The 19,568-nt window shown below is 35.4% G+C and overlaps 7 protein-coding genes and 2 long non-coding RNA genes across 11 annotated transcripts; 3 read left to right on the plus strand and 6 right to left on the minus strand.

Moving 5' to 3' along the window:
• The first annotated feature begins 2,891 nt into the window (after positions 1–2,891).
• Positions 2,892–3,920, plus strand: AT5G53960 (Mid-1-related chloride channel domain-containing protein). The gene is made up of 3 exons (NM_124775.2): positions 2,892–3,126; positions 3,208–3,347; positions 3,425–3,920. Exons 1-3 carry the CDS (start codon positions 2,979–2,981, stop codon positions 3,704–3,706), a joined length of 570 nt encoding a protein of 189 aa, NP_200207.1. The 5' UTR covers positions 2,892–2,978; the 3' UTR covers positions 3,707–3,920.
• Positions 3,921–4,558: 638 nt separating this feature from the next.
• AT5G08085 lies at positions 4,559–4,878 on the minus strand. The gene has a single exon (NR_143055.1). It is a non-coding gene; the product is annotated as an other RNA (long non-coding RNA).
• An 846-nt stretch (positions 4,879–5,724) lies between these two features.
• Positions 5,725–8,063, plus strand: TAT7 (Tyrosine transaminase family protein). The gene is made up of 7 exons (NM_124776.5): positions 5,725–6,174; positions 6,395–6,734; positions 6,816–7,034; positions 7,133–7,192; positions 7,279–7,434; positions 7,517–7,610; positions 7,718–8,063. The coding sequence occupies exons 1-7, from the start codon at positions 5,930–5,932 to the stop codon at positions 7,846–7,848; spliced, it is 1,245 nt and encodes a 414-aa protein (NP_200208.1). The 5' UTR covers positions 5,725–5,929; the 3' UTR covers positions 7,849–8,063.
• Positions 8,064–8,409: 346 nt separating this feature from the next.
• Positions 8,410–8,619, minus strand: AT5G08095. Its single transcript, NR_143056.1, has one exon. It is a non-coding gene; the product is annotated as an other RNA (long non-coding RNA).
• A 517-nt stretch (positions 8,620–9,136) lies between these two features.
• Positions 9,137–10,120, plus strand: HB52 (homeobox protein 52). The gene has a single exon (NM_124777.5). It carries the CDS (start codon positions 9,341–9,343, stop codon positions 9,809–9,811), a length of 471 nt encoding a protein of 156 aa, NP_200209.1. The 5' UTR covers positions 9,137–9,340; the 3' UTR covers positions 9,812–10,120.
• Positions 10,121–10,721: 601 nt separating this feature from the next.
• AT5G53990 (UDP-Glycosyltransferase superfamily protein) lies at positions 10,722–12,479 on the minus strand. The gene has a single exon (NM_124778.4). It carries the CDS (start codon positions 12,302–12,304, stop codon positions 10,961–10,963), a length of 1,344 nt encoding a protein of 447 aa, NP_200210.1. The 5' UTR covers positions 12,305–12,479; the 3' UTR covers positions 10,722–10,960.
• A 473-nt stretch (positions 12,480–12,952) lies between these two features.
• AT5G54000 (2-oxoglutarate (2OG) and Fe(II)-dependent oxygenase superfamily protein) lies at positions 12,953–14,434 on the minus strand. Of its 2 annotated transcripts, NM_124779.2 has the most exons (4): positions 14,082–14,434; positions 13,760–14,007; positions 13,351–13,678; positions 12,953–13,266 (listed from the first exon to the last, which is right to left on the minus strand). In NM_124779.2, the coding sequence occupies exons 1-4, from the start codon at positions 14,316–14,318 to the stop codon at positions 13,030–13,032; spliced, it is 1,050 nt and encodes a 349-aa protein (NP_200211.1). In that variant the 5' UTR covers positions 14,319–14,434; the 3' UTR covers positions 12,953–13,029. The 2 variants fall into 2 exon arrangements, with proteins under 2 accessions (NP_200211.1, NP_001318796.1); NM_001345073.1 differs by lacking the exon at positions 14,082–14,434 and having other exon boundaries at positions 13,760–14,046.
• A 412-nt stretch (positions 14,435–14,846) lies between these two features.
• Positions 14,847–16,479, minus strand: AT5G54010 (UDP-Glycosyltransferase superfamily protein). Its single transcript, NM_124780.3, has one exon. The coding sequence runs from the start codon at positions 16,432–16,434 to the stop codon at positions 15,073–15,075; it is 1,362 nt and encodes a 453-aa protein (NP_200212.1). The 5' UTR covers positions 16,435–16,479; the 3' UTR covers positions 14,847–15,072.
• Positions 16,480–16,919: 440 nt separating this feature from the next.
• AT5G54020 (Cysteine/Histidine-rich C1 domain family protein) lies at positions 16,920–18,886 on the minus strand. 2 transcript variants are annotated; one of them, NM_001345074.1, is made up of 1 exon: positions 16,920–18,886. In NM_001345074.1, exon 1 carries the CDS (start codon positions 18,882–18,884, stop codon positions 17,118–17,120), a length of 1,767 nt encoding a protein of 588 aa, NP_001332072.1. In that variant the 5' UTR covers positions 18,885–18,886; the 3' UTR covers positions 16,920–17,117. The 2 variants fall into 2 exon arrangements, with proteins under 2 accessions (NP_001332072.1, NP_200213.2); NM_124781.2 differs by having other exon boundaries at positions 16,952–18,876.
• Positions 18,887–19,568: the final 682 nt, after the last annotated feature.

Here is a 19,568-nt window from a genome sequence, read left to right on the forward strand (position 1 = left end):
ATTTTCTTTTCGTTTTTGTTTCATCTTTTCCATTTTCCAATTTTTTACTCCTGTGATGGATTTTTAGTTACTTTTCATTGCTTCATATTCATTTGTAAGACTCAGCAAAAGAAAATTAAATTTCATTATTTTCAAGCAACGAGATTTATGATGTAAGATTGAAAAATAATTTAATCAAGAAGTTACAGGTTGCAAATCAGAGAAGATATTTATGCTGCCTGGTTTTGTAGTTTTCTTAATTACTATCTCAAGTCTGTTTTTTCTCCTTTTTTATATAAATTAATTATGGCTCATCAAATAACTAATTATCAATTATGTTGATTGTTACAGGTCCACCAAAATGACATGACTAAACGTAAATTTCACAATTGTTAATTTATTTCTGTTACTTCCAATATTTTGATTATTATCTCATACAAATTATTTATTTTAGTGGAACTTCAATTTTAGCCCTATTTGACATGACTTGTTTTTTAAAATTTCCCACCCAAAAATGTACTAAAGAATAAACTAAAGAATAAAAGACACACCCAAAAATGTAAAGACCTTAAGATCAAACTAAAAAGATAGTGAGTTGATCAATTTCTACTAATAAATTAACTACAGACTTATTGACTATTTTAACCGTATGAAAAAATTGTATAAACTTAAATCAAAATAACTCTCCCCTTCGAGTATTCATATCTACGGACTTATCATGTGTGTAACTATTAGTTAAAAAAAAGAAGATGTTATAAAGTATGCAAAGTAATAATTATACATTAAAAATCATTATCAGAGACATGCTAAGACTATTACACCTGCTACTACTGTTTAATAGTAGTATTTATTACTATCTAGAAATTGTAGGTCTATCTATACGTCTTTTTAGACATATCTGCATATGACAGTAACTAAATCTAATTAATAAGATCCTTTCCTGTCTTAATTACAGATAGTTGAAGTAAAAGATTATCACCAAGCTATGAACCGAAGCAATAACATTATATAATTGTAATTACTTGAATTTATGAAGTTTTGAATACATTCTAGTGTGCCAAAGTGTTAATTGTCTTAAACTGAAAACAATGGCCAAACAGATTACAATGTTGATATTGACCTTGCCAAATTTTAGAAATTTGCTTTACTTTATCTTAATTTAAACATATATTTTTCACGGTTAATTTGTTTGTTTGCTTAGCATTTTTTTCATAACGAGAAAAATATTCTTATGACTTTAAATATCTAATATCCGTACTTTTTCAAGGTTAAAATGCACACTCCCTACTTTCTATCACCTTCATTCCATTTATGCTATATTTTTGACACTTTAAATACCACATTTATCCCCTTTTGATTAATTAACACAATAGTAGAGTGTTTGATATTCTATATACATATCATCCTCTTTATTTTATTTTTCAATTTCTTTTCCAAATTGTTTATATTTTTCTATTGATCTGAAATTTATGGCTGCTTTCGAACACCAAAATGGATTTGTTTTTCTCTACAGAAAAACATATGTCCTACCATAAAATTCGTTGTTGTTTTATCAATCATTTATTACAAAACTTTTATTTATTTTCTAAAATGTTTGGTAATACCGCATATCATCTTTTTTTAATAACTGCAAAAAGCAAATGAACAAATGCCAATAATAAACTATTTGACGTAAGAGAACCCAATAAAATAAATAATGATAGCATTATAAATGCAGGAGGTTAACACAGTATTAAGAAACAGTAGATATTCCCTTGTGACCTACTCACTTGAGTAAACTAATAGCCCAATCTATGTTTAATTTCTTTTTGTGGTCAACATTTTTTTGATAATACATATTTGTAATTTTTATGGTTCGAAAGAGGATCTTACTTCAGATAGACTTTCCCAAAACAAAAACCAAATTATTTGTTATCTCGATGGTCAAGCTCAAGCAGTCGAAGAGTAGGTAAGGAGAAGAGCAGTTAATATAGCATTATATGGCTACATGGACTCTGTTTTCTGTAATGTATAAATAATTGTATACTGTAAATATCTTAATTTATGATATATATTTAGATTAAAGGCAATTGTGTAAGAAACGTCGAATTTGAACTTCTTTATCAAATAATCAGAATATCAGATAATAAGTAAAGATCGTCTAAGTTAAACTAATTTAGTGTATAGGCATTGATTATTCTTTCTTCTTCTTCATCTCTTAACTCTTCCTCTAGTCGACCACAATGCTAATGATTTCCTGAGGAGAAAACAAAGGAAATGCTGATCCATCTGAGTGAATCACCGTCGTATTTGATGAAGGAGGTGCTTCTCCTTCTCGGTCTTGAATGTTGGACACTTCTTTTATATATTGTTTCAAAAAATGTGAACAGATTTGTGATTTTCACTTTTTTTTACCCTTTAGTTTCTTACGAGACACTTCTTTGGTGTGTTTTTTTTCTTGGTCCCCTTTGATAGCCTTACACCTAAAACCTAGCTGTTGATGCAACGTCTCTCTATTTTTTTCCTTTTTTTTTGCAACTTGTTCGCGTCTTCACTCTTCAAGACTATAGTACAGCCCCATATATAAATTTTACCTGTATACTATATATTTGTTTTACATACGTAGAATTATTTTCTCTCTTAACTTGTATTTTCTTGAATTGCACGCTATATCTGAAGAAAATGTAGTAGGATCGAAGTTACTTTGATTAAGTTTATCAATGATTATATCTTTATCTCAACTTTACCCAAACATATTATTTTAAATATGCCTTGATGATATCAGATTATCAGATGAATAAATAAATTATAGTATTCCCAGGCCTGGTCCTGAGGCCCATTATAGTTTTTCTTCTAAGATAAAAATAAGGGGCCGAAAAAGAAACCAACAAATTTATCTTATATACTAAAAAGCCCAAACAAAATGTAGAATTAAGCATCCCACAAACCCTAATTTTCCCTCTTATTCTCCCTGCTCTTCCTTGCGTGAGATCTACACTTTCTCAGACTCGATCCCTACCATGGCTGCCTCTACATCGCAACTGGAAGATACTACCCGTGAGATTATAGAAGGTACTTCCATACTCAACATCGACGATACTTCCATACTCAACATCGACGATGTGATGACATCGCAACTGGAAGATACGATCGAGAAGTTAAAGAAAGGTACGCGAATATTTGTTTATTCTGTTATTCCTAGTTTCTAAAAATATTAAAACTCTGATTCTGTTCAATTTTCCGTTTTAGTGGTGAGGAGTTTGGAAGAGATAAATAGAAATTCAACCATGGCCTCACTCACATATAAGCTTTACCGTTTTATACTGGAGAAAGAAGATGAGGCTGCCGCCGAACTCAACGCTGTGGACACAGACTCTATCGAGACAAAGGTTGTGAAAAGTCTAAAATTTATTGTCGACATATTATTGATTGAGACAACAGTTTAACTTTAAACTGTCTGGTGCAGCTGGTGAAACTAGAAAACAAACAGAGATATATCCGTGAAGTTGAAGACAACCCGATCGACATCCGTAGTTTGTACAGGCCTAAACTTGTTAAGCTTTTAAAGGAGAGAGGGTTTACACCATTCCCATCTGAAGATAAGCCTTTCTCACACTATGACTACCTAGATGTTGCTTTACATATGGAATTACCTATTCAAAAATACGAGGAGCTATGCGATCAAAAAAATGTGTTGCAAGACATAGTTTCTATTTTGAAGAGGATTATTGATGCCTATCAACATTAACTAATCTGCGGATTTGGTTCAAGATTGGTCAACTAGTTTTTTTTTTCTTTTATGAAAGCTGCAGTCTCTCAATTGCTATGGAAAGATCAAAATAGTAGTTACAATTCTGCATTGTAACACGAATGTTTTCTTCTTTTAGCTTTCAGTTTTTGTGTGTTGCAAACTCTTTTGTTAAATTTTTATGGTTTCTTAACTCGTTTGTCATCATTTTCTTCAGCCTTGAGCCGTAGAAACTAAAATATACATAGAGTTTATGTATAAATCAAGGCTTCCGCCTATCGTCAATGAGCTCATGCTTAATGGGCTAATGCCGTATTTTCCCTTTCATTAGGTCCAGTGGCCCATTGACCGGTTTGATTGTCCGTCCATATGTTTACAGAGAAACTATATACTTTTATGAATTTATCTAATATATAAGATCTACTTGTAAAATACACCTATAATGATTAGTTGCCAGAGAACTCCTGGATCTGTACAAGCAGATTCACATTCTTCGTATAGACACAATGGTTATAGGACTTCTTTAACATGGAGAAACAATAACCTGCTGGAAGTACACTTAGATTCTCCTAGGTCTTGCCATTTTCATATTTACACGCATTTAGTTTCTTTCTAGGTGTAATCATACAGATAGTGTTTAGTTAAAATCGTGAAGTCAGCCCTTACCATATTATATATATATATATATATATATATATATTGTCTATCAAAATGTTTGAGTATAACTTTCTTTATAATTTTCACAAAAATCATTCTTCAATTACCACTTTTAGTTTTTTAAAAATTTGAATCTTGAATTGAAAACTTTCGAAATACACAGATGTCCTCTAGTAGAAAGGAATGCGTTAAAAACTATGAAACAAATAAAAAATCATTATGAGAAAACAGTGATTCAATGAGTTGTGGTCTCTTCTCCATTTGGACAGCGATAGTGAGACGACGAATACGATGAAAAATAATTTTCTTTTTTCCGTTGTGTTAGTTTAGGAGAGGGAGAGGGAGAAGAGAGGACAAATGGAAGCAGCTTGCGTACCAAAAGTGCGACACGTATGTAAAGAGTCGGAAGGAGACGTACGGTGTAAGTCATCTCGTCTTCACAAATATGTTTTGGTTTTATCTTATGCTTTGTCTTATCCTACGTGGCCATTAAATCGTTCCATTCGTCTAAACCATAATATCAAATCAAACAATCGTATAATATCTTATCAACCGTAAAGATGGTGTGGTCCGTTTCTCTTTAAAGGTTTTTGGTTTGGATGATTCTAAAACGTCACATGAATTCTTTTTTAGATTACCAAAAAGTTATGGGCTGAAGTCCATAATGTTTTCGGATTAGGGATTAGAACATTCAAACATGGGATATATATTGTGTCCTTTGTGTGTTGTATCAAATTTGCTATTGTTTGCTGCATATATTTATCTGAAATTCGTAAGTAAACCTCACATAAATTTCAAACTCATGCGTGTGTGCTTCTCATTTCTCATTTGGTTTAAAAACAAATTCACCCTCATTACCAAAATTGTTTTGACTTTATTAATATCATTAACAAACCATCATCAGTCAAATATGATTATTTAGACATATACATTGCCTCGGATTTTGAACTATGGCCACGCATTTTTTCATGGCTATGCAAATTTCTTTTGATAGCTAATTATTAATTATTAGTTATTATAATATATAATTGTTTTTTAATTTAGTTTTAAACGATGATATCGGTAATGAAACAAATATTTATGGGCTAAAATCGTAATTTCAACCATTTCCTAGTTTGGTATATTTGTTTGGGTAGAATATATAAAATCTTAACCCATCTCCTAGTTGGGTTAAAATGTATAAAATTATAAGAAATTTAGTGCAATTCGTACTTAAACCAAAATTTTTTGGGTTAAATCCAAATTTCACTCCTAATAAAACAAATCCATATATAAACAAGGTTATTTTCTGGTCAATAATAATGTTATTTTTTTGGGTCAAAATAAAATAATGTTATATGAAGGAGAAAAAACGAGTGGCTGGAAAGTAAACAATATTTTCTTAGTTTTCTTCTCCAATCTGGCAAATAAATCTCACTCTCTCAATCAAAAACACACATCAAAATCAAAACCTTCTCTTCTTCTTCTTCTTGCGAGTTGCACCGAAACACTCAACAAAACCAAATCATCCAAATTGGGTAAAACAAAAGAAACTAACAAGAAGAAGATCGAATTCAAGAAGAAGAGATGGAGAATGGAGCAACGACGACGAGCACAATTACCATCAAAGGGATTCTGAGTTTGCTAATGGAAAGCATCACAACAGAGGAAGATGAAGGAGGAAAGAGAGTAATATCTCTGGGAATGGGAGACCCAACACTCTACTCGTGTTTTCGTACAACACAAGTCTCTCTTCAAGCTGTTTCTGATTCTCTTCTCTCCAACAAGTTCCATGGTTACTCTCCTACCGTCGGTCTTCCCCAAGCTCGAAGGTCACTTTCGTCTTTTCCCCATTTCTCTGTTAGAGTTGGTTTAATTCAACCGGAATCAGAAATAACCGATTAGATGACTAAACCGAATTTTTAGTTAGGATGATTGTATAATTAGGTTGTTTTGAACCTTCTGATTGCAACGGAATATTTCATTTTTTTATTCTATGAGAGACTAACTTGCAAATCAAGTCTCACACTTTTTGTGTAATGATAAAAACAGGGCAATAGCAGAGTATCTATCGCGTGATCTTCCATACAAACTTTCACAGGATGATGTGTTTATCACATCGGGTTGCACGCAAGCGATCGATGTAGCATTGTCGATGTTAGCTCGTCCCAGGGCTAATATACTTCTTCCAAGGCCTGGTTTCCCAATCTATGAACTCTGTGCTAAGTTTAGACACCTTGAAGTTCGCTACGTCGATCTTCTTCCGGAAAATGGATGGGAGATCGATCTTGATGCTGTCGAGGCTCTTGCAGACGAAAACACGGTTGCTTTGGTTGTTATAAACCCTGGTAATCCTTGCGGGAATGTCTATAGCTACCAGCATTTGATGAAGGTTAGCTTTAAACTTTGACAATGAGGAAACAGAACCAAATTTGTTGTTTGGAATTTGATGTATACAAATTTGTGTGTTTAGATTGCGGAATCGGCGAAAAAACTAGGGTTTCTTGTGATTGCTGATGAGGTTTACGGTCATCTTGCTTTTGGTAGCAAACCGTTTGTGCCAATGGGTGTGTTTGGATCTATTGTTCCTGTGCTTACTCTTGGCTCTTTATCAAAGAGATGGATAGTTCCAGGTTGGCGACTCGGGTGGTTTGTCACCACTGATCCTTCTGGTTCCTTTAAGGACCCTAAGGTTAGTAATAGCTTCAATCTTATACAAAAAGTCGATGATGCAAAGAGCGTAAACAAGCCGCTTACTTACTGAAATCTTGTTTTGTTCTTTTGGATCAGATCATTGAGAGGTTTAAGAAATACTTTGATATTCTTGGTGGACCAGCTACATTTATTCAGGTATATATATGTCACATTCGAAATCAACTTCAATTGTTTCTGATTATCTTAAGACATTAATTTTGTTCTTGATTGTGTTGTATTAGGCTGCAGTTCCCACTATTTTGGAACAGACGGATGAGTCTTTCTTCAAGAAAACCTTGAACTCGTTGAAGAACTCTTCGGATATTTGTTGTGACTGGATCAAGGAGATTCCTTGCATTGATTCCTCGCATCGACCAGAAGGATCCATGGCAATGATGGTCAGCCTATGTATAAATTGTGAAAAAATGTTCACAAATTACTTACATGGTCTTACATATTTTATTTCTGTATTTCTTATAGGTTAAGCTGAATCTCTCATTACTTGAAGATGTAAGTGACGATATCGACTTCTGTTTCAAGTTAGCTAGGGAAGAATCAGTCATCCTTCTTCCTGGTAAGGATATTATTTCAATCTTTCATAATGATTCATTCATCTTAAGAGTAATCTTTTTTTTCTTTTTTTGATATATACCTTGTGTGTGGATGGATGTGGCTGAGCAGGGACCGCGGTGGGGCTGAAGAACTGGCTGAGGATAACGTTTGCAGCAGATGCAACTTCGATTGAAGAAGCTTTTAAAAGGATCAAATGTTTCTATCTTAGACATGCCAAGACTCAATATCCAACCATATAGTTGATTTCTGATTTTGGTATGGTCATAAATTGTTCTTAAATTACATGTTTAAAAACACAGATACAGTACAGTGTCTTTTTGTTCTCCCTATATAAGTGTTGATATAAAATTTCTTTATTGTAATAAGATTAACTCTTAATTAAAAACATCAACTAAACGAATAAACAGAAAAATGTTAACTTTAATTGTATGTTTTTAACTGTGGTTCTTAAAAGGGATTTAAAACTTTTATGTAATTTGAGTTTTGATCTTGAAACTTCGTGTAGCTATAGTCTAAGATCATAGACTTCAATTCATAATGGTAGCTTGATGATATGCAAATATGAGCCCATTCTTTTCGACACAGCAGAAATGAGTATAGGGCCTCTAGGCCCAATATATTTGGTCGTAACTGGTAAAAGATATGTCGTCTACAATACAACAGAGCGTATCTAAAATGGGATATAAAGTGCTTAAAGATTCTGATATGCAAATTCCAAAATTGAAAATTAAAGAACTCGTAAAACAAGATGCATTGTCCCAAAGAGAACAAAAAAGAGTTCATACTTTATTTTTTTATTTTTTGCTTAAATGATAATGTTATTAAATTTAAGTAGGTACGATACGACCAGCCCACGTGAAGACATGCATGTATTTGAGAGAAATACTTGTTAATCAACTACTTATTTTAATTAATCAATCAGAATAGTTTATGTTCTCTTAGTCCCAATTCAATCTTCTGAATAGTACAATGGGTCCATAAAGAACAGTTAAGTGAGTCTTTAGGCCCCATAGCTTTGATTCCCAAATGACCCCTTCTAAACAAACCGACTCTTGTGTTCTTGACTTCTTTTTATCCATTTTGGAAAATATTTCTTACTAGAATAAGCTATATATAACACTATTATATAAGGGATCATAATGGATATAATTGTTCTAAGGTAGGTTTAGAGATTTTCGAACCATCACTACTTGGTGAATTACATTTTGCAACTTTTGAAAAATATTTTTTGTGAAAGTAATACATGAATGTTTTGGAAAAAAAATGAATGATACATTTTCCACTATAATGAATATGTTCAGAACGTTAAATTGTGTGTTTTAATAGTTTTAGTGTCAGATAAACCACCGTTTTCAGATAATACTTCAAATCCATTTCGTTATACATGCATCGAAAGTCTTTTAATTCACATTAAAGTTTTTGCTCTAAAAATTTTAAATGTGATTTCTCGTTTTACTATCAATGCATTAGTAACTTTGACAATATAAGTTAGGTAGATGATATGAATTTTTTGATGTCATTGTATGTCTTCTATAGTATATGTTAAACTTATATCACTAGAAACTTATCTTAGTTATGAATACAAAGTTTGTGTTAATTTTGTTTGCTTATCTTTTACATAGAACACCATCAATGTTTTAAGTATGAGTGCGTGTGTGTATATATACACATCCTTAGCCACAACGTTGTACATAGCTCACAACAAAAGAAAAAACAAAAAAGAAGAGAAAAATGGAGAATTCTCAGAGTCAGGGTAAAAACAAGAAGAAGAGGCTAACACAAGATCAAGTTAGACAACTGGAGAAGTGCTTCACTATGAACAAGAAGCTTGAGCCAGATCTGAAACTTCAACTGTCGAACCAGCTTGGTCTACCTCAAAGACAAGTCGCTGTCTGGTTCCAAAACAAGCGAGCCAGGTTCAAGACTCAGTCTCTTGAGGTCCAACACTGCACTCTTCAGTCCAAGCACGAAGCAGCTCTCTCCGACAAGGCAAAGTTAGAGCATCAAGTGCAGTTTCTCCAAGATGAGCTGAAGAGAGCAAGGAATCAGCTTGCTCTGTTCACAAATCAAGATTCTCCTGTTGATAATTCTAATCTTGGTTCTTGTGATGAAGATCATGATGATCAAGTGGTGGTATTCGACGAGCTTTACGCTTGCTTTGTTAGCAATGGACATGGATCTTCATCAACCTCATGGGTCTGATTCTGTTTCGACGCAGACAAGATTCCAATATATATAGTCTTGTCTCTGTTTTGTTTCGTTTGATCTGTTTCTCTTTGTCTGAATAGATTTAAAATTTGTAATTAAAGTCATTCAGACATTCACTAATACAAAGAGATGATTTTCTTCATTTCTTGTTATGGTTATAAGAATTGCAATGTTGTAACAACACAAGAAACCAACAACTACTCCATGGTCTAGTTTCATCTTACCTTATTGATCACATCAAGTCTTTTCATTCAATATTTAGTATCATGCACTAGATTATGCAATAATTCATAAATCTAGTGTTTAAATAACTTGATCAAACAAATATAAGCTACAGTATTTGGCAATCACTTGCCAGAGACCGCCACATTTATTCGAACCCGCAATGATTCATAAACCAGCCTAGTGATGGATGAGCAAATATGAAATATCAATGGTTCACAAAGCCCACCACCCTGCACCCGCTACTTGAGCCATTTAGTAACGCTTATCGAATCTTAGATTATCCTCTCGGTGGCTTTACCGATATAACAAACGTAAACCTGTAAGCTCCATTCCTAAGCAGAGTTCTTGAAGTTGATCCTTCTCGAGAGTGACTTGGTTCCCTAGTGAACTATATATATCACTGAGCCCGGTTCAAATTGGCTCATCCAGGGATAACATTGATCATCTAGTGTATAAATGTATAATCTTAATTTCTTCTTAAATTGACGACATTTTTTACGAATTTGTATAATAATGTAATATAGAGGGAAAGAAAAAAAAACAAATTGTGTGAAAATAATTTTCTTATGTAACTTTATAAAGATCACAACTCTTTTTTGTTTGGATCCAAAATTTAGAAGGAGCATTAAGGATTCTAGAAAACTTTTTGTTATCAATGCTAACATATCTTGGTCAATCCCATGTCTTTTATATATGAAAGAAAAATCGCATTCTTGCTTTGTGGATTTGGATCACTAGAGTCAACAAGCAGTTTTTTTTTTCATAAACGAGTTGATGAATTTATAGAAATAAAATAAAATTGAACAAAGACAAATCTATTACAACTTTGAGGAAGAGACAAGACACTAATAACGACTTCATGGTCTAGTTCCTTATTTTACCTTATTTGTGACATATTTTCTTTATAATGAAATTGTTTCATTCAAGATTTGTATCGTTGACTATATTCTGCAAAGTTTCAACAAATTCATCGGTGTAACCGGTTAATAATCCAGGACTAACCAAAACCTCCTTTAATTTAGCGTGGTTCCTCCTCACCAGATTCCCTAACTCACTATCTTTGTCCATCACCGAGGTGATCGCAACACTTAAGCTCTCTTTCGAGAACCATCCTGTTTCTTCTCTTTTCACTTCCACCGAAACCTCGAGTTCCTCACTCATCAATCTAGTGTTGAGAATTTGATCACACAAATATGGAAGCAAGACTATTTGACAATCACTCACTAGAGACTCCCACATTGATCCAAACCCACAATGGGTCACAAAGCAGCCTACTGATGGATGAGCCAATATCAATGGTTGCTGCACCCATTCTCCCCAAACTACTCCATGATTCTTCACCCTCTCCTCAAACCCTTCTGGCAACGCTTCTTGGATCGTCTTTGCGCCTTTTGGTGGTTTTACCGCTACGAGAAACGGTAAACCAGTGAGCTCCATTCCTAAACAGAGTTCTTGGAATTGATCCTTCTCTAGAGTGATTTGACTTCCCAATGCACAATATATTACCGAGCCGGGTTTGAACTGATTCAGCCAGTGATTCCATCGATCTTCGAGTGGTCTACTGTTATCTGGCTCTGGAAGCATTGGACCTGTCAAAAGAACCTTCCTCTGGTATTGACGCTCTATATAGTCGCAGAATTTACCTTCGATTTCTTTACAAGTCCTAATTGAGATAAAATCACAATTCTTTAGACCTGTTGTTATCCGGTAATGAAGCCTCTCGTAGAAGATGGAAAAAGTCAACAAAGCGTGAGCATCGTGTCCACGGTACAACACTTTTGACGAAGGATAGCCAGGTGGAGGAACTCCTAATTCACCACCTGGTACAAGTTCATGAGCTATGGAGTTAGCTGATATCACAAAGTATATCACACTCTTGACTCTGTGTTCTTTCGCCATTTCCGGAACCCAATAAGCAGTATCGAAAAAGATCAGGTCTGGTCTCAAAGCACGAACCGCGGCTTCGACCTGATCGCGAGTGAGATCCATGGCTGCGGTAAGAAACTTCCCCAACGAGATGGGGATGTCCGAGGCGGTCTCCGCGCCAGCAGGTAGGCCATCAACATGGGGAATAGTAAGAGAATGAAAGATGATCCTGTCTGGAAACAGATTGTGATGTTCCAACTGTTTTTGAGCTTTCTTAGGCAGCAAGAAAGTAACCCTATGACCTTTAGCAGCTAGCTTGTTGGCTAGATGCAAGTATGGAGTCATATGACCAAAAGCGAACCATGGGAACATAAAAGCGTGAAAATTTTGGCCCATTTTTATTTCCTAAATTCTCGAAACAAGTTGAACACAAAAAAAGCAAAGGTGTCAAAGAGAGCTTAAAGAAGAAATTTTTGCTGTGTTTCAATTTTCAAATCATAAGCATCTTTGTTTTTCTTGCTTAAAAACTTCTGCGATTAAGAAAGCCCCTATATTTAGCTTTGAGAATGTGCTCGTGGAAGTCTTTGAAGGGTGTTTTAGGTTTATTTATTAGTGAGGGTTGGTGGTTTAGTTGGTGAAAGTAGTGGTTAACATGTGTTAAAATGACCTTTGTTTTTATTAGAAAAGTTGTCTGATCTAAACATTAATGTAATGTAATGCCTCGAAGAAATACAATGCTGCGTGTCAAAAAGTCAAAAGTAATCGATCTTATGATAATATGGCATACCAGGTTTGATGACGCGTGTTAATCTGAACCAGATCAGCCTGGCCAAAACATTAGTCAAACGTGAGATGAAGAAAAACAAAGACAAAAACAAACACTCAAGGCAGGTTGTTCGTTTAACCTTCTAACGTCACTATTAGGTTCAAAATCTTTTAGAAAGATCGTCTAACAACACTTACACATACCCAAATGAGGGTTTGATATTATTGGCAACACAACACAAATGATATATCACGTTCCAACAAAGAAGCAAACGGGATCTTATTTCAAGGATCAAGTAACTAAAGAGACATGTGTATTTTGAATATCAAAAGCAGACTGATCAATGTTTTTAACTTCAGATCATTGCAGCTTCGATCGGTCTTCGACCTTGTTGATAGTAATCGAAGAAGTTTTTCTCAGACTTCTTAACTGCTTTGTACAACCTTGGTCTAGCCTCAGACACAAGCCCATTTAAAGGTTGAATCTCTTTGTCTTCATCAGCATTACAAAATGTTGCCACATATATCCTTTCCTTTTTTCCGTTAAGCACCACTCTATGAACCGGACTCTTGTATATTCCATTGCTCATTACCTGAACATGCATAAGAGATTTCTATCAAATCTTCACCAATTAACTTCAACTATCATAGAAACATATATATACATGATTGATTACCTCCATAGTATCTCCTACATTGATCAGAATTGTATGAGGGAGAATTGAAGCTTTATACCACTTCCCATCTTTGAGGAACTGAAGTCCTTCTACATTTTTGTCGGGTAGGATAAGAGTAAAGGCTGAGCCATCAGAATGCGGTTTTAGCCCAAGAACCTTGTCCGGCCTCGGACATGGAGGGTAGATGTTGAATCTTGTCTCCAACGTAGCATTTTCACCATGCATCTCTAGAAAGCAATTATCTTCCAACTCCAACGATCTAGCTAATGCCTTGAAGAATTTCTCAACCACTAACTGTTGCTTCATTGTGTATTCATGTAAAGTTTCCCTAAAGAAACGATTTTAAAATCACAGATTTACAGTCTAAAGGAAACTGAAATCTATGCATGGATGATCCTATGGATTTTACCTAAATCCGCTTGGATTTTCAGGCCAGAATTTAAGCTGTCGTTGATCTTCAGGGTACGTAATGAGGTACAAGCGGTCGACCCAATCGAGAACTTGATCATCAGACAGAATCATGTCGTTTCCAAATCCTTGAAAACTACTTATCTCTCTTGCGTACTTCTGTTTCTCTTTGGTCGGAAGTACAAAGAACTGCTTCGTTAGCTCGTGAATCTTGTCGAGCAAGGCTTCTGAAATTCCATGATTCATCACCTACGAGATATAAAATTTCTTCGATGATTTTTTAAGACTATATGATCATCACTAAGAGGGTCAAAAACTTAAACCTGAACAACGCCCCATGTAGAGATCGCCGAGTGAAGTTTACTCAACTCTTCTCGACCGTCGTCAGAAGAAGAGAAAAGGAGATTAAGATCGATGATCGAAATTTTCATCTCTGGCAACAAACCATTGAAAGGTTGATCACCTTCGCCGTCGCCGGTGGGTGTGTAGAGGTATCTTTCCGGTAGTTTTTCGCCAGCTGCGACCACCTCTTGGACTGTCTTCAACTTTGGTTTCTCCATTGTTTCGGAGGATCTTTGTTTGATGATCCTTTTGGTCAGAAGAACTTTTGTATTACACGTAGCTAGACACGATCTTGAATTTATGGTCTTGCTTGGTATATCCAAACCCGGCCCAAAGATAAACACTATGATACGTAACATGACAAAAAATGCCGTTTCGTAACATTTATCTCAAGAGAGAATTTAGTTTACAAACTAACAGTTATCCTCTCTTTTTTTTTTGTAGCTTTTGATTGTGGCCAAAATTTAAAGGACAATTAACAAATAGCAAAAAAAAACTAAAAATATATATTTTTCTTGGTAAGAAACTAAAAGATATCTTTGATATTAAGAAAATACACTATGCTTAGTATATAATGTTACTTAATATATATTTAGAGTTTAGGGTTGATGTCAACAAACCTAAATTTAAGTATGTCTCGGCTATAAATATTTTTTTGCATTACTCCCAAAGTTTTATTATATATTTCTTTTTTAACACCAAAAGAATTAGAAGCAAATCTTTTTTGTAAGGCAATCTACCTAATTTCCATCTCAAATTGAGTCATCTACCTATTTCACCCAAAACATTTATTCAAAAATAGTAATATATCAAGATGAGTTCAATCAGGTTATATTTGATGATATAAAATTATTTCCTAGCTAGTAAGTGAAGCTTGAACAGAACATAGACGAGAAACGAACAACTACTTGGTGGTCTACTTTTTTTACCGTTATGACTCTTATCGATCAAAGCTGCTCTTTACAAAGTTTTTCATTCAAGATTTATATTTTGGACTAGTTTCTCCAATGCTTCTACGAACTTATTAAGATAACCACTCATTAGTCCATGACGAAGCAGAGACTCCTTCCACTTTACGTGGTTCCTCCTCGCCCAATTCCCGAGCTCGCTATCTCTGTCCATCACAGACCTGACCGCACCGCTCAAGCTCTCCTTCGAAAACCATCCCGTTTCCTCTCTTTTCACCTCTACCGAGACCTTGAGTTCCTCGCTCATCAGTCTTGTGTTCAATATTTGCTCACCCAAATGTGGAATAAACACTATTTGGCAGTCATTCACTAGAGCCTCCCACATTGACCCGAAACCACAATGGCTCACAAAGCAGCCTATTGATGGATGAGCTAATATCAATGGTTGCTGCACCCATCCTCCCCAAACCACTCCACGTGCTTTAACCCTCTCTTCAAACCCTTTTGGTAAGGCTTCTTGGATTGTCGATGAACCTTTTGGTGGCTTTACCGCTACAAGAAATGGTAAACCTGTCAGCTCCATTCCTAAACAGAGTTCTTGGAATTGATCCTTTTCAAGAATGATTTGGCTGCCCAATGCACAATATATTACTGATCCCGGATCGAACTTGCTAAGCCACTGACGCCATTGATCTTCTAGCGGTTTGCTATTGTCCGGCTCAGGAAGCATTGGACCTGTCAAGAGAACTTTTCTTTGAAATTGGTTTTCGATGAAATCGCAGAACTTTCCTTCCATTTCTTGGCATGTCCTTATCGAAATGACATCGCAGTTCTTAAGTCCTATCATGATCCGTTCGTAAAAACTAGTTCCATCTCCAAACGGATAGGAGAGGAACGACAAACTGTTGGTTTCGTGTCCCCGAAGCAACACCTTGGAGGAAGGGTATCCCGGTGGAGTACTACCCAAGTCATCTTGACTACGACCAGGGACGAACGAAATAGCTACACATGCTGCAGAAATCGTTATGAAATTGACACTCTTGACTCCATACTCTCTAGCTATTTCCGGAATCCAGTGAGCAAAATCGAAGAAAATCAGATCCGGTTTACCAACAGAAACTGCTTCTTTGACCTGAATGCGTGTCCGATCCATAGCCGAGGCGAGAAAACTGCCTAACGAGATCGGGATATCCGAGGTTGTCTCAGCACCATCAGGGAGGCCATCTACAGATGGGATGGTAAGAGTCTGAAAGACAATGCAGTCTGGGAAGAGATTGAGAGATTCAAGTTGCTTTCGAGCTTTCTTGGGGAGCAAGAAAGTTATTTTGTGGTCTTTCTCCGCTAGTTTGTTAGCCAGATGCAAAAATGCAGTCATGTGACCAAAACCAAACCATGGGAACATAAAAGCATGAAACTTTGACCCCATATATGTTCTTCGGGGAAAATAAAATAAAATATGTTCTTATGTTCCTCTGTTTTTATCCTTATAGTCTTGTTCTTAAGGTTCTTGTGTTTCTGTTTGTGAGAATTCTGTTTCAGATTACCTGAAGTTTAGGAGAGTACTGGTTTAAATTGAATGAGTCAAGTCTGTTACGAAAATATCCCAAATTGTTTTTTTGATTACTAATTTACTATCTATTTAAGTTATGTTAATAATCCTTTCTTTTTTTCGCCAGTTGTTTATATTCTGTAGTTTCCTTTTGTTATGTAAGTTCCGGAAATTATTCCCTAATCTATGGTAGATCATCTAGCTTCCGAAAGCTAACCCCCAACTTATGGAAATTGCAAAGATCATGACATTCAAGGTTTGTTACGAATAAAACTGCAACTAAAGAGATTATGTTATGTGATTCTTTGTTTTTTTAGGTCCACAACGGTTATGAATAAATATTCTCATTATTCATAATCCGACGTAAAAGAACAATAAGTATGGCATCAAATATTCTTAAAACCCAATTATATTCTCAATAAAAATTACCATGCGAGACAAATAAAAATAATAATTGGAAATGGTTCTTAACAGAAAATGTTGAAAGACTTTTAAAGCACACTGTTTTACAATTTAGACAGAGAATGTAAAACATGAATTCGAATAGTAACAACTAGACCTTATGAGCAGTCTATTGAACAAGCGTGTGATGCAGGTTCTTCTTCTGTACTCCTTATGAAGAAAGGGTTCTTGCAACGAACTTTACAACCACTGCAGAGAGGTCGAGTAGCCTCATTGTTTGGACATATTTCAACATCAGGTTCTGGGATTCCTAGCTTCAAATAATATAAATCTCCAAGTACACAATCAATATGAAGACTAAGCCCACACTCATCACAAGTATAATAACATACACTCGGATCTGTCTTCGTCTCACAAATATCGCACCACAAGTCGCCGGAATCGTTTACGGAAGAACCTTGACATAGTGACAAAAAATGATCATCACACCTGTGTTTTACCTTTCTTGGTAAAGTAGTGCACCTCATGCATAAAGAGTAATCATCACAAACCGTACAACTTAAGGGATCATGATCTATTTTTGTGCCACAAGCCTGACATTGTCTGGAACTTTGCAACGTAAAGTATAAGGGATGTTGATGGAGATCATGGTGAAACGGTTCTGATACAGAGCTACACCGAACATCATACTTAATACTTTTAACGAGGTATCTACAAAGCCCATCATGACACGCGTATATGAAGCCATCAGTGTGGGTTTGACAAGCAATACACGTATAAAAGAAATTGTCTGATCGACGAAAACGTGTGAATGAAACCTCTAGAGAGAGTTTATGGTTGTGCAATAAATGTCGCATCTTCCGAGGAAGATTAGCACACTTTTCATGAAGTATGAAATCACATTCCAGGCATCTGTAGCATGGATCCCCGTCGATGGCAAGAACACAACACCGACAACGCATGTTAACATTATCTGTAACATAATTCTCATCCAATCTGAGAACATGCTCTTCATGACAAAAATGAACGATATCTCCCTTTTCATTAACTACCTTGAATGGATCTTCTATTTCTTCTTCTTCTTCGGGCACATCTTCGAGCTCTAACCCATCCCACACTTCTCTTCTTGTTGCACACCTTGAATGAACGGCATAACTAGGACAACGAGAGCATTCATAACCTCCGTAGGCCCAATTAATCTTCTTCCGACAAACTCCACACTCTTTATCTCCTTCTCCTTGACCAAGATGAAAGGTATGATTTATGCGATGGTCATGACGGTTTATGCTTATGACGCGTGGTAGTTTCTCAATACAATATTTATGGACCATCAAATTGCATTCAAGACAAACATAAGGATTGCGGTCGTCTTCCACACCACATGCATTACAAGTAAAGGTGACTAACCTTAACAAGAGGGTGAGGCTATGCTTGTGGTGCTTTGGTTGATAAATTGTGAGTGGTGGTGGATCTTTCACACATTCTCTACCCACGCTTATGTTGCATATCGTGCACCGGAAATGCTTTAACTTAAGCTTGCTTCGACAAAAATGACAAAAGTGGTCATCTGTACTGTCAACTAATGGTGTCTTAGCCCGGCGGAAGATCTTGAGAACGTGATTGCAGATAAATTGCTGGCTGAAGAAGCTGTCAGCCCATTCTTTGTGAAACGTCAAGCTGCACTCCTTGCAGTGATAGCAGTTGTATATGCCATTTCTTAGCTTCGGGATAGATAATATGGAGCGGAAAGTGTAAGACTCAAAAGTACCACATGATAAAGGATGATGATGAAACGGAAGGGTAACTTCTTCGTGGTCAGTAGAAGACATTGCTTTCAAATTAAAAAAGAAACAAAGCATAAGTTGAGTTTCAGTTTTTTCTCTTTCTAAAGAGAGCTGTTCTTTATGTATACTTAAGGAACTCATAAATTCATTCTAATGGTAATTGAACGGCCGACCAGCTAATTTTGTTTTTTTTGAAAAAATCAAACATAAGCCAACTAATAATAATGTATGACCTTCCAGTCACTTGCTACGATTAGCCAACGTGGTAACGTGCCCACAACTTTAGATTCCCAAAGTCGTCGCCTTCTACAGAATTTGTTAATAAAAATATATATTTGTTTGGTTTATTTTTGGCTACTCCCATTAGCCTATTGGACTCTTTCGGCATAAATTATTCACAGATCGTTGCGATCTGTCATCGACTTATGTAAGATTCTTGACATTTTGGTAGATGACAAATGGGTGGGTTTAAATATTCATACAAATTATTGAAACCACAATATGTACGTGGAAACAAAACAGCAGTAAAATAGTGATACACTGACTAAAAATAATAGGATATGACCTTCCAACCACTTGTTACGATTTAGCCAACGTAGTAACATGTAAGTCATCGTGCCTACAACTTCAGATTACCAAAGTCGTCGAACGTTGATCGCCTTGTTCAGAATTTGTAATTAAATTAAATTATAACAATTTGATATAATATACAAGTTTGGTTTTCTTGACTTTCGGCACTAATAATTAACAGATGATGGCGATTTGTCTCATGTAAGATTATTGACATTTTGGTAGATCTATTATATCACCTACCATACCAATGAA

The sequence above is a fragment of the Arabidopsis thaliana genome, chromosome 5 (assembly GCF_000001735.4).
Source record: "Arabidopsis thaliana chromosome 5, partial sequence".
NCBI lineage: Eukaryota > Viridiplantae > Streptophyta > Magnoliopsida > Brassicales > Brassicaceae > Arabidopsis > Arabidopsis thaliana.

Excerpts from the sequence above, each read along its gene's own strand:
- AT5G53960 (NM_124775.2), top strand. The coding sequence starts at position 2,979 with ATGGCTGCCTCTACATCGCAACTGGAAGATACTACCCGTGAGATTATA. Across the intron at positions 3,127-3,207 it reads GATCGAGAAGTTAAAGAAAG|TGGTGAGGAGTTTGGAAGAG; the intron begins GTACGCGAATAT and ends TTTCCGTTTTAG. Across the intron at positions 3,348-3,424 it reads CAGACTCTATCGAGACAAAG|CTGGTGAAACTAGAAAACAA; the intron begins GTTGTGAAAAGT and ends TGTCTGGTGCAG.
- TAT7 (NM_124776.5), top strand. The coding sequence starts at position 5,930 with ATGGAGAATGGAGCAACGACGACGAGCACAATTACCATCAAAGGGATT. Across the intron at positions 6,175-6,394 it reads GGTCTTCCCCAAGCTCGAAG|GGCAATAGCAGAGTATCTAT; the intron begins GTCACTTTCGTC and ends TGATAAAAACAG. Across the intron at positions 7,193-7,278 it reads GACCAGCTACATTTATTCAG|GCTGCAGTTCCCACTATTTT; the intron begins GTATATATATGT and ends GTGTTGTATTAG.
- HB52 (NM_124777.5), top strand. The coding sequence starts at position 9,341 with ATGGAGAATTCTCAGAGTCAGGGTAAAAACAAGAAGAAGAGGCTAACA.
- AT5G53990 (NM_124778.4), bottom strand. The coding sequence starts at position 12,304 with ATGGGCCAAAATTTTCACGCTTTTATGTTCCCATGGTTCGCTTTTGGT.
- AT5G54000 (NM_124779.2), bottom strand. The coding sequence starts at position 14,318 with ATGGAGAAACCAAAGTTGAAGACAGTCCAAGAGGTGGTCGCAGCTGGC. Across the intron at positions 14,008-14,081 it reads CTACATGGGGCGTTGTTCAG|GTGATGAATCATGGAATTTC; the intron begins GTTTAAGTTTTT and ends TATATCTCGTAG. Across the intron at positions 13,267-13,350 it reads ATGTAGGAGATACTATGGAG|GTAATGAGCAATGGAATATA; the intron begins GTAATCAATCAT and ends ATGCATGTTCAG.
- AT5G54010 (NM_124780.3), bottom strand. The coding sequence starts at position 16,434 with ATGGGGTCAAAGTTTCATGCTTTTATGTTCCCATGGTTTGGTTTTGGT.
- AT5G54020 (NM_001345074.1), bottom strand. The coding sequence starts at position 18,884 with ATGAGTTCCTTAAGTATACATAAAGAACAGCTCTCTTTAGAAAGAGAA.